At 41.3% G+C, this 12619-nt stretch overlaps 1 protein-coding gene and 1 long non-coding RNA gene across 3 annotated transcripts in view; one reads left to right on the forward strand and one right to left on the reverse strand.

Moving 5' to 3' along the window:
• Positions 1 to 1788: 1788 nt before the first annotated feature.
• LOC139592483 (uncharacterized) lies at positions 1789 to 4469 on the reverse strand. The gene is made up of 2 exons (XR_011680015.1): positions 4194 to 4469; positions 1789 to 4117 (listed from the first exon to the last, which is right to left on the reverse strand). It is a non-coding gene; the product is annotated as an uncharacterized lncRNA (long non-coding RNA).
• GABRA4 (gamma-aminobutyric acid type A receptor subunit alpha4) overlaps positions 2538 to 12619 on the forward strand; it is a 48019-nt gene continuing 37937 nt past the window's right edge. Inside the window, exons 1-3 of one of the 2 annotated variants that reach the window (XM_071432450.1) lie at positions 2538 to 3108; positions 3209 to 3327; positions 12462 to 12529. In XM_071432450.1, coding sequence (XP_071288551.1) covers positions 3026 to 3108; positions 3209 to 3327; positions 12462 to 12529 — 270 coding nt within the window. In that variant the 5' untranslated portion in view covers positions 2538 to 3025. Of the gene's footprint in view, positions 3109 to 3208; positions 3328 to 12361; positions 12530 to 12619 lie in introns of those variants that run through there. The other variant, XM_071432452.1, reaches the window with a different exon arrangement.

Here is a 12619-nt window from a genome sequence, read left to right on the forward strand (position 1 = left end):
TTATGCTACAAATACATTACCAATAAAACCCCCAGAATAGCTCTTAAGTTGTAATCGAGAAAACATTGAAATTTAGCAGGGTAATGCATATATCAGAAGTAATAAACACTCAGAGGGGCTATATGTGGCTTACAGGACTGTTTACTGTTATTTTGAACTGCTTTAAGTTCCTTTTTCCTTCAAGTCTAGTTTTGTAAATGCTTCGTCAATCTACAAATTATTCAGTTTTTCAGATATCAAGGAAAAGAGTCTGGTTTTGGAATTAATCTTATAGATTTCTTGATAATCATTGCTGGATTTAAGGAAGATATTAACAACTCATGAATTTGAGGGGTTTTAGAAATAATTTTCTAAATTTATACAAAGTGAATTTATACAAAGTGAATTTTCATTAATTTTAGCACCTGTAGGGAGTAAATGCAGTCCTGTGGCACCCAGATCAACATAAATACAACTCAAGGCAGGCTTGGTATGACAGGAGGGCACTATGTCTACATTTTCTTAGAAAAAACAGCATGAGCGTCTTTTTAGAAGCCAGGAGTATTTCTTGCCCTTGCATGGTGTGTCCACAAATCTTGTAACCTACTGTTACTTTTACTGAATGTGACTTCAGTTACCTCACTGAAGTACCTGTACTGAAGAAACAAAAAGTATCAATAATGTTGTTCTTTGTTCCAAAGAACTTGGAAATCATTCAAAGACCAGCTCAGTTCCTAGAATTGATGAAAGGGAGAATTTCTTTGATTTCTAGCTGTAGCAGAACTACTGACTCCAGGCATGGCTTTGAGAGAGGGTTGTGTGATAGCATTTCTCACAACGTTCATGTAGTGAGATCATTACTGGTGAATACCACTAGATTTTCTATTTCAGCTCACACAGGTGTCTATACATATCCAGAAGGTATTAAAACAATCTAAACCCAAGGGTGTCCCAGTTCTGCCTGGGTGTTTGTTTTCTTCCTCAGCAGCTGCAGTTAGTGACAGTGCTGTAGAGCCACGTTTTGCTCTAAGTTTGTGACTAGCCAGCAGGATTCTGCCCAGTTTTCAATTACCCTCTATTGCCCTCACTTCCATTTTTTGAGTTTCACTTCTGTCAGCAAAATTTAACTGAGTTATCCCTATATAAGATAATCTCAGTAGGAAATATTTTCAATATTCTGCAATAAGGGTCTACTTTTTATTTCAAGGGAGAAAAACTCAACACTCTCTTTACTGGAGGTGAGTTCTCAGTATCCCCCTGGCACAGTCCATGCTAGAGCAGAAGATTGATCCAGAGAAACAAATCACAACACTTTACAGAAGATCCCAAGTGGATGATTAACCAAGAGAAATTTATCTGACTGGTGAAATTAGACTTCTGGAGAGCTGTTCATCCATCCTTCTGTTGTTCCTGATCAGATTGCTAATGAAGACAGAGCAGTGGACTCTCTCTGTTGTGCTGGTTTTCACCTGTGTGTGGAGTTAAACAGAGCCTCATCACAAGAGCTGAAGTGACCTTGGTGTGGCATCCCACCGTCTGTGCTGTCCAGGTTTGTAAACACTGCACAGGGCGTGTATGCCATCCATAGGCAGGCGGCCCCACTCGGTGACGTTTTGGCAGCACATTTGTCATTCCACTAAGGCAGTCAGATCAGAATCCTGTAAAGCAGTCAGGAGATGAGGATCCTTGTCAAAATCTCAGGAAGCAGACTAGTAATCTGCAGAGGCCTGAATAGGGCTTTTAAAATTGGAAGCAGAACTGACTGCCTAGACAGAGTTTTTGAAAGATAAACAGCGTCAGCAAGCTAAATGGATTTCAAGCACAGCTTTAATTGTTTTGCAAGCGAATCAGCAAAGGGCACCCTAGCTGGAGCAAGCTCTGAAGTACAATCAGGAAGATTTCAAATGTACAGTGGTTTTGAAGACGATCAGGCATTTCAGTGCTATGCTAATACTGTAGTAAGTAATGAAGAAAGACTTTTTACAGTTGGCATTGAGAGTAAAAGACATATAGTCATTGAGTCAATTACAATACCTGCCCTATGTGCATGATGAATTTCACCACCCTCATTAAAATTGACACGCACACTGATTTTCAAACCTCAAAGATTGTCTCTGCAGCACACTTGATCAGAAGAACAAGTTGTTTATTGCCAATACTCTCTGCGTATGGAACACTCCCCATTCTCTTCGTTTCCACCAGTCTTCCCCCTCCACCCAACCATCCCAATAGCTTGTGACAGACTAACAACACTTCTGAGTGGATTTTACTGTAATTCTTCAGAATCCCTTGGACCTTGCATAATGGAATTTTTTTGGGTCACCAAATCATGTTTCCTAATTATAGGAATGATAAGAAAAGAAAAAAGAAAAAACCCATCAGATATAATGTGAAACGATTCCCTTATTCTGGCATTTTTTGCTTTTAGAAACCTGGGATAACCCACTCGCTTCCATCTGTTTTGGGCGCGCTCTGTTTTAACCTTGAAGTCAAAGCTTTCCTTCACCTCCTCTTCCTACCTCTCTCCTGCCATCTCCTCCCCTACCGGAGCGGAGAGACCCTCCTGCTCCCAAGCCCTCCTCGCTGGGGAATTATTCGCCCCCGCCCGCCCCCGCTCTCGGTTTTGTTCCCCTCGCGGGGAGCAGAGGCGACCGGGACGAGCGGAGGCTCCGCCAGCGCGGGCACCCCCGCGACGCCCCCGGCCGCCGTTGCCGCGCTGTCACGCACCCCCGCACCGCCGCCGGTGGCAGCGGCGGCCGCCGGCCGGGCCGGGAGGGGAGCGCGGGGCGGAGCGCGGGGCCGCGGGCGGGGCGGGGCGGGGGCGGGCGCGGGGGGAGCGGCGGGCCCCGGCGCCTGTTGCCCCGAGAGAGTTAACGGTGCGGGGAAACTCGCTCGCCGCTCCTCCGTCCGTGCCGGGCGCTTGGCAACCGGGGCGCCGCGCATGTGGGACCGCCGGGGGCCGCCGCCCCCCCGCCGGGCCCCGCGTCCCCCTCCCCGCCCCGGACAAGGCGTTTAACGTGCCAGGCGTGAAGTATGGCATGCAAAGATGGTTTCTGCCAAGGAGCCAGCCATCGCCATGTCCTCGGGTCTCTCCATCGCCCTCCTGCACTGCCTGTGCCTGGCGACCTGGTGAGTAGCCCGGCGGCGGCGGCGGCGGGGGACCCGGGCGGCCGGTCCGGTGCCGCTGCTCCCGGCGGCTCCGCTCACCCGCTCCCTCTTTGCCTCGCAGTCTCACCGGGCCGCCAGGGCAGATCAAAAAAGAGGAGAAATTGTGGCCGGAGAATTTTACCAGCATCCTGAACAGCCTCCTGGATGGCTATGACAACCGGCTGCGACCGGGATTCGGGGGTACGGTGGCGGCGCGGTGCCGGCGGCGGGCGGGGGGTCGCTGGGCTGGGGCGGGGGACGCAGCGCTCACCGCTCGGACCGACCCGCTGTTGACCGAAAATGCGGGGGTGTGTCCCCATCCGTGCTCCGGGATCCGAACCCTCCGGGAGGGGCCGGCAGCGAGGCAGAGCCTGGCCCGAAAGCCCGGGGGGTGCTGCGCAGTCCTGGCCGCGGGGGCCCCGCTGGGGCGGTCCCGGGCTCAGCCCCCACTTTGCTGCTCTGCCCACATCCCGGCATCGGGCGGCTGCTGCTGCGCCGGAGGAAAAAACAAGCACTGAAGCCGTAGCGCGTTGGCTTGGTGGGTCCGGAGTGACCTGTCTAACACCCATATTCTTCTCGTTCTCGGCAGGTTTTGAGCCGTAAATGCCACGATCGGGTCCTAATAGAAACAAGTGTACTTTTACCAGTCTAGGAGGTTAGGTCTGATGGATTCTGTTCCCCTAGTTAGGGAAAATCAGAGCTCAGGTGCCAGTTCTTTACCACAGTTGCTGAAATTCCAGGTTTGATTTAGAAGTAGTAGACTTGATTGCTGTATAGGAATTAGACGTGGCGGGGTTTTAAATTTGCCTTCACCTGTGTTCTGCGTGTGGGGGTTTTGGGCCTCTTCCTTCCCCCAGGCTGTTAAGATGCAGTTTTGTGATGCTGAAGAAGCAGCCAGACTTGCTGTTCCTTATGATTTTGATGTTTTTGTGCAGGGTCTTGGAACCAAAAATCATTAAGATCCAGGCAAAATAAAAGTTTATTTTGTAATCTGGAATGAAGGTATTAAAAATGCAAATTTGATAGTAAAAGTAATATTAAAATATTTATTAAAAAATGCTACAGACCTTTTCATGACGTTCAGAGCTGTAATGAGGTTTTTATAGGCTCCTTCCAATACAGGATTGAATGAGATCCTTGCGTAGGTTTATGTTGCAAAATACTTTCTTCCTCCTCTGAAAGTACCTTGTCCATACATGTGATCCATCCACACTGACATGTATGCCAGCACATTCCCCACATGCCATATGCAGTGCTCTCACATGCATGATCATGGTTGTTAAAGGACAGCACCTGGCACCCATGGACCACTCTTATTATTTTGAGTGTGTGGAATAAATGAGGCCTTCTTAAGTTAGCTTACACATCAAGTGAGAAGGAAGCTAAATTTATTAACACCCGGAGGAGTCATTGGGAACTGATAGTCTTTTGCAATTTAGTCTTTGTGGAGAGGTTACAGACACTTCTGCACGCGTACAAGAGATGTGCTAAGTTTGGCATCATTTTAGGTTGAATGCCAAGTAATTAGTCATCTAGAAAAGATGCTTTATGAGCATTATCAGATTTCCAAAATTAAACAACCACTAAATATGTAATATATGGTGATTTTTATTTTAATACAGTTGTCCTTTGCAAGATGTTTTGCAAGAGTAGGTATTTTTCCCCTGTAAGTGTGGAAGACTTTCAGCAAAATGCAATCAAGGAGAAAAAGTTCATTGTATCTTCTTGAACTTTCACATTGGGAATATTGAAGTAAATGAGAGAGGGAGGCAAAAACTCAGATTTCAGCCTGGGGAAAACACCTCTGAGCCAATATTTCTCAAAATGGATATTATTTTGCTTCTTCCTTCCTCATAACCATCTTTATGGCTAACATTTAACCACTCATCTTTGAGTTTTGAACTTTTAAATAAAACATAGGGGAAAATGCTGTGGTTTTAAAAATGATACTTGCCTCCCTAGCTCCTTACAGTGAAAGTTATCTACACCTGATTTGAGAAGAACAACTTTGGATTAAAAAACCAAACAACAAAACCAACCAAAGAAAGAAATTCCTGTAATTGATCAGATTTCACTTTTTGACATTGCTCAGAGTAATAACTACACACTATTTATTGAAATAGAGAATATAAAAATCAACTTTTACCTGTATTTTGGAGCTTTTTCCTGATAAATCTTTATCAGAAGTGGGATTTGTAGCTTGAAAGTGGGTCACTCACTAGTTTATAGCATTGCAAACAAAATGTCAGAGGGAATGGGAATATTCAGAGATGGAAAGTACAGTGTGTTTTGGTAATGTTAAAGCTACATCACTTTCTGATGAACAGCAGAATACTTATTTTTGTTTTCTTCTTGAAGCTGTTTCACCATCTAGTTTTCACAGGGCCTGAAATGAAACAAAGTTTTTATTTTAAGAACAAAAGGCTGCACAGAGAACTAACTGGTGCTGATTTTAAACTTCAAATTGATGAAAATATTTCTAATTCTGGCACAAATTATGTTTAAAATCAGACTCAGAGAGGTAGCCAAATTCTGAATTTTGCTGGCATGTTACAGCATTACCACAAATAAAAATACATGAAGATAATTCATGTGCAGAGCAAAGTAGAAAATGTTTGATTTTGGAAATTTCCTACAACTGGATCAATATTCTCCATACTATCATTAATTTGCACAATCTTTGGTAGTTTTGGAGGAGAAGTCAAATTGCCTCAGCATGCTTATAAATGTCTCCCAGGAGAATTGTGAACACCAGTGGAGTATGTGGAAGCCTCTCTTGGTGGTAGTTATGCATTGGCGCCTTGAATTGTAAGTTCACTTAATTAAATTAATTTAATAAACTTTAAAAGTTGCTGTCACCTTACCAGGAGCTGCAAGGTTTGGTAGTGTGAAAAACAAAACCAGAAGGGTTTATTAACAAGGTTACTAAAAGACCATTTAGGTGAAAGTTCAATTAAGCTGAGGCAGGGGGAGAATAACTCTCTAGATTTGCTACTCTTTAGTAGCAAAGAAATGTCACCTAGCAATTGAATGAAATAAAGCAGAATGGGCAGTTTCATGTAAGAAAGGAAAAAAGCCCTGCAACTGCTGTCAGGAAGACTTTAAATGCATAAGAGTTTTGAATTTGGGTAGATGGAAGGTATTTAGGGACTAATGAGTAAAGTAATGCTGTATGATGTTTGAAAATAATGTGATGGAAGTGAAGTTAGTTCATTCCCTACACTGTATGTTCTGTTATACCCTTATCCTGAATTTCTGCATGCAATTTATAATCCAAGTAGGTTTTGTGGTTAAAACCACTCTACAAAACCAGTGTTTTTACAGAAACTGCTTGTAGTGTCATTAATTAAAATTATCATCTGCTGGAAAACTTCAAGCGTACTACCAGGGTACTATTTTAATTCAGCTGCAAAAGTTTGAAGTAGAAGCATCTCTAGCTAAACCCTGTCTACAGTTTTCATCTGCTTTTAAAATTTTGTATATTACATTAAATTTCAGAAGCTGTATTTTCTCTGAAAATCACCTTATTTTCTGGTCATTAGTTTCAAACTGACAGTGGAAGTCCAAAGTCTTTGAAAGGAGCCTTATTCACTTGAAGTAAAAAGCCTGGGTCTGATTGGCCATTTTAAACCCTTGCATGGTTTCAAACTTTGCCTGAGTGACTCTTGACATTAGTAAGGGCCTGCAAGAGCCGATTCAAACCTGTATTGGATAGTAACTTTGAAAAATGTACTGGTGTCTTTGAAATTTTCATGATACAGTACCTAATCACACTTAAACGTGGACTTAGAGATGTAGGAAGGAATAATGAGACTGAAGCTGATGAGGGTGACAAGACTGTGTGCTGCTGTGTATCTGCTAATTGTAATGAATTGTGCCTTTCAGACAACATTTGATCTCTGACATCTTGCTTTTACTGGCCAATTGTATGGCCAGACCAAAGAAAGAAAGTGTGTGTGACTTGCCTCCTGCCCCAGGCTCTCAGGTTGGCTGCGGAACCCACTGACCACAACTTGGTCAGTGGGTTCCACTGACCAAGGGAGAGGGCTCCATCTTTCACCAACTGATGGGCAACCACACCTGCTGCTGATGTGTTGTGGTGTGGTTGCCCATCAGCTGGTGAAAGATGGAGCCCTCTCCCTTCCTGAGTTCTGTTAATTTGTGTGAGGTAGAACCTGGCATAAGTTTTGAGTCTCACTATCAACTACTGGTGTTAGCTCTGTGGCTTTCTCTTTGAAATCCGCTGCTGACTCCTGAATCCATTTCCCTTTTTCTTTTCTTCCTCCTTTTGTGTTCTTTCCCATGATCTTGTGATTGAGTGCAGCTCAGTAGTGCAGCTGAGTACTTGCTAGAATTAAATATATTGGCCATTGTCTCCCCTAGGAAGGGTAGGAGAAGGATTCTGTGCCCCTTTAGTCTGTGTGTTGTTCAGCTGATGAGCAGCATTTCTGAAGAGTTTCATTTCCTGTCTATGCAGGACTTTAGTCAGAAAATAAACACAGAATACATTTGAAGTGCAAAGGCAATTTTCTCTTTTTAGAGAAAATAAAAATATCTGCGTGATTAATTGCTCTTACTAGGAACTCAGGCGTACCTTAAAGGTTCCATTGCTCAGCATAATAGATATTATAATTTATTTTTACTATTTAGATTGCAAATGGACTTGAAGTGAGCATTGAAAAAGGAAGTGGGTCATTTTTTTTTCCCGGCAGTTGTCCATTCTTTCTCAGCTGGTGAAAGTTGATGACTCAAAGCTTAACAGGATATGGTGTTAGATACCTGTAGGTGACAGATTTGAATTTGGCCTCGGTTAGTAATGCTTGAAGTCATTACCATCTGTCTGTTGTTCAGTGATCTGTGTAAAATTAGCTGATATTCTTAGTCCAGTTCTTAGTAGACAGGTGTCCACATCATGAAAACTGGCACCAGTAGCAGGCTTATTGGCTGGTTCAGCAGAGATGTTTTGCTGATAAATAGGCAAAGAAATAGTAGTCTCCTAATTTCTGGAGGTGTACTTTTCCCTTTTCAGGTTCAGACATGCTGATGGATGAACATACATAGAGACAAAGGTTATTGTGTGCTGCTGTGTTTGTTGTATTGTCTTTTGGTAGAGAATGTAGCCCATGTGTTTGAATTCTGCATTAATTTTTTAAAAATGCCCTACCTACTTCTGGCTTCTGAGCAGAATTCTTACATATAGCAAGTGACCTTAGCTGTTCTTTCTGATAGAATGAAACAAGAGAACATATTTCATATGATGGGGTTTTTTTTTCTTTTTTTCCTCACTTAAAAAATGTCAACCCTATTCAGGCAGCAAGAACTTGGAAAGAGAAAACACCAAGTCTTTCACACGTAGTTATATTTAAAAAAAAATCTGTAGCAACTACTTTTTTTTTTTTTTTTAATGTAGCTGTAGGAACTGATGTAATATGATTTTATGTGGTTTATATATCCTAGGATTGATCTCATAATAGCACCAATAACTGAGCAGCATAACTCCACTTTGTATGTTGAAACATTCATACAGGCTTTTTTGTTAATGTTTCCGATTAGTTGTGGGACCCTTGATGGCAAAATTTGCAATATACAGAAAGCTTGTTCAGGATTTGAGTGTTTACATACAGCAGGGATCTCTGCAGTGACAGTTGCCTATGGAGACGCAGAGATAATGGAACCCGAAGTCTTTCACTGGGAGCTGTGCTGCAGTTCAACCCATATGTTGACATAAAATGCATGGGAGAGTTCTCTTGCACTCCTCTTCCCAGGGTTAGGGCCTGGCATCACTTCTTCAGCCCACATGTAACATCTATAACACTGAACTATTCTGGCTTTTTGCAGGGGTTGCTTTTAATCCTGTCTGAGCTTCTTTAAAGTATATTATCTTGCAAGCAGTGATTCAGACGTAACTGTTCCCACTGCAGTGTGTAGGACTCTCCTCCTATTTCATTGACATAAAAATACACACCAGTACGATATAAATAGTTCTTCAGCATTCCTGAAGATTTATGGTGGATAGATACTTTGTGAAGATCCATTGAGGGGTAAGCCCAAATGGACATATTTAAAGTTAATTGGCCTTCTTACAACTCACTGCATTTTATTGCCAGTAATAGAGCGTTAAGGATTCTAATAGGATCTTCTGCTTGCAGAGCCTGAGTTGATTAAGTGGTGCAACACATTCATTTTGGAGGGCTGCTTAAATCACCAGTAAAAGTAGGTTAGGTGACTACAGATCACCTCCTCGTTGACAGGAATTCCCACGATTAATAATAGTTTAAAAAAGAGGCAGCAGCATGACTCACTATTTATACCCCCGCTATTGTTACCAACTATGTTTTCTTCTAGAACAAGAAGAATAAGAGGTAGGTATTGGTGTCGCCATAGATACTCCTGGGTTGGCATTAAGTACTGGGATGTGCTAGAAAATCCAAGATTTGTCACTTCACAACTGTTAAGGCCAGTGTAGGTGGAAGACATGGAGCATGAAAGGGCTGCAATTGGAGAGAAAGCATTAAGGAGATAATCAGCTTCACTGTCTTTGCTCCTACCAGACACTGAACTGTTTGGCCAAGGTTTTGGCTGCAAATCAAGGATTTGTATGTCTGTACTAGCTGGATAACTGTTATGATGTTTTAAAGTATCTCTAGATCCACATTCATCTGCCATTTTCTAGTGGAATAAAATGTGATTTTCACATCCGTTTTGTTACTCTTCTGCCATCATGTTGGACAAGCAACTGAAATATATTTGTGGCCTCATAATTGTCTGAGAGTTCCTGCTTCCTTCTTTTTCATGGGTCATAGTAATAAATATTTGAGGGCAGAATAGCAGTTACTGGAGAGTGAACTCAAACGTAGTTTTAGTCTTGTGCTGCTGCTATAGTGTTTCTAAATAGCATTAACTTGCAGGCTTGCTGATTTGGAGATTAGCCTCTTGATCTTAGCTTCCCTCTTTCTGAGAAACTCCAAAAAACAGTTGCAATGCCTATCACCCATGTATAACCCATGAAGCTGTAATCATTTAATAAAACAAAAGAAATCAATGTCTGAGGAGAAGCAGCTCATGCCCGTAGGAAAATCTGTCCCGGTGCTCAATTTGGTATGATTGTAAAATTACAGTGTTCTGTGAGCTAAAGAAAAGACTATACCATCAGAGGAAAAGCACTTAAAGGTCTGGGGTTTATTTAAGGACTATTCCTATTTAGTTTCTTAGAACTAAAAAGTAAAGCAGTTCCTGAAAGGAATTCAGGCACTTGTCTCTGTTACTTAGTAAAAAAGGAGTACTGAATATTGAACTCAGTTCCTCAAAGGGATTCCTTCAGGAACTGAGTGCAGTATTCAGTATTCTCTTATTATTGAGTAACAAAGACTAATTCCTGTATTTTCTTATTAAAGCTATGTGGGAAAATGAATTTTTCAATTCTTTAGAACTGATTGCAGAAATATTTCAAGATCAAATGAAATAAATATCTATCTATTTAAATCAACCCTGGATAAATTTTAAAAGTGTGCTAATGGGAGATCAGTGGTAATTGAATCTCATCTATTTCTACATGCAAATATGACTGGGCTTTTCTCTCCTATTTTCTAGCACTGTAGATAAATGTCTTCACTTCTAATCTCTTGGAGCTCTTCTGCTCTCCAGAAATCAATATATTCAGGAAATGTCATTGGACCATGTGGTTAGTAAAATAAGCGATCATGGATTTCCCTGACTGATGAACACTTCGTTATTTGTAGAAAAGGAGCAGCTTCCATGTTTAGGTAGTAACCCATTGCAAAACAAATGGCATGGTATGAAAGTGTGTAATCTGGAACTTGGTGGTTGCTTCTTAAAAACCTCTTTGAGACAGACATGCCAAACTATACAACTTTCCAGAGATCTCTGAGCTACTGACTGTTGTACAGTGGAATTTCTACTTTTATTTTGAAAAAATGCCCTTCTCAGAAACTTAGCTTCCAGCAAAGTAATCTTTTTGACATTTAGATGAAAAATTCTTAGCTTTTCATCTCTAAATAATTGGCAAATTCTATAGTAAAACAATTTTGCATGGTTCTCTTTTACTTTTTGTTCACAGCTTGAGACTTATTCTAGGTGCAAGAACTTCAATTTCCCTGTTTTCCCATTGCTTACTTCTTTTTTTATCTTTTACCATTTGATTCAAAGTGACATCTGTGAAGACTGATTTTTTAGAATTTTTTTTCTTTTCAAGTGGGACATTCTTCTGCTGCTAACTCTGTTGAATCTTTCCTTCTTTCATTTTTAGATTGCAAATATTATGATAAAACCTGATTTATCAGACTTGAGCCACTTGCCCTTTATAGTAATTTGAGTTGTAGGGGTTTAGAATCTGGTTGTGAATTTGTAGATAATGCATTTTTTTTCAAACAGATACTGTTTGGTAAGACCTTCAGTAGATTTCTTTATCAAACTTATGATGTGAGTTAATTACCTGAATTAAACTGTTAGCTAATGCTTTGATCACAAAATCATCATAACAGCTGATCATGATTATCAGCCTTCTAGATTATGACATTAGGAAGAGACCTAAATCCCAGTGAAATTAGTGCATGTTTTCTTTGGTTTAAGGGGAAATGTAGAGTGTACTGAAGAGCAAACGCCCATTTAAGATTTCAAGGTAGTAAAAGAAATAATGCATTAAAATGAAACTGCTTTCTCTGGTGGTTGATTTGCCATAGGCAGCTGTGAGAGTGCAAAACCTCTGTTCAGTGCACTGTTTTTGGCAGTGTCCTAAGTATCTTTGGTTCTTTCAAGACAGACATTGTAGCAGAATGTGCATCTTGGTTCAAACCCTCAAAGGTACTTAGACCTCCATCTTTTATTTTGGATATTAGTATTAAAGCACTTAAGTACATCTCAGGAAGTGGATGCAGTTCCTGATCCTGTGATACTAAATTACATGGTACATGGCATGCTAATGTCTGTTGCCCAGTTATTGCCAGTAGGTCCAAATATTAGTAATATATGCTTTGAGGAAAGTGGATTTCTGGGATTCAGTGCTTGTTGTAAAGTAGAATGGTGTTTTTAGTGAGCCTTTTAATTTTTTGGCATCAGTTTTCTTAGCACTTGAGTCAACTTTGGTTTTCTGAATGGGGATTTGCATGGCAATGCTGCTTTTGATTTACTTATGTGGTAAAGGTAATTGAGAAGTGCTTCTTATTTGAGACTTATCTGAATTGACCTCTGTTTGCATTTTGCTCTTGCTCGTCCACAGAACCCTGAAAGCGGTAACTGTTCACACACCAGGATCATTTATGGGAATTGTTGACCTGCAAAATTCAAATTTTCTTGCTCACTTCCTTTTCATACATTAGGTCCTGTTACTGAAGTCAAAACAGATATATATGTCACCAGTTTTGGACCTGTTTCTGATGTAGAAATGGTACGTATTTCTGGGATTAAAATGCCATTCCCTGGTTCTGAGAAACCATTAGCTGCAGTAGGAGTGGATGCTTCATCTGTACTGTTCTGT

The sequence above is a fragment of the Agelaius tricolor genome, unplaced genomic scaffold, assembly GCF_023055355.1.
Source record: "Agelaius tricolor isolate 1412-34295 unplaced genomic scaffold, bAgeTri1.0.p SCAF_8, whole genome shotgun sequence".
Lineage (NCBI taxonomy): Eukaryota > Metazoa > Chordata > Aves > Passeriformes > Icteridae > Agelaius > Agelaius tricolor.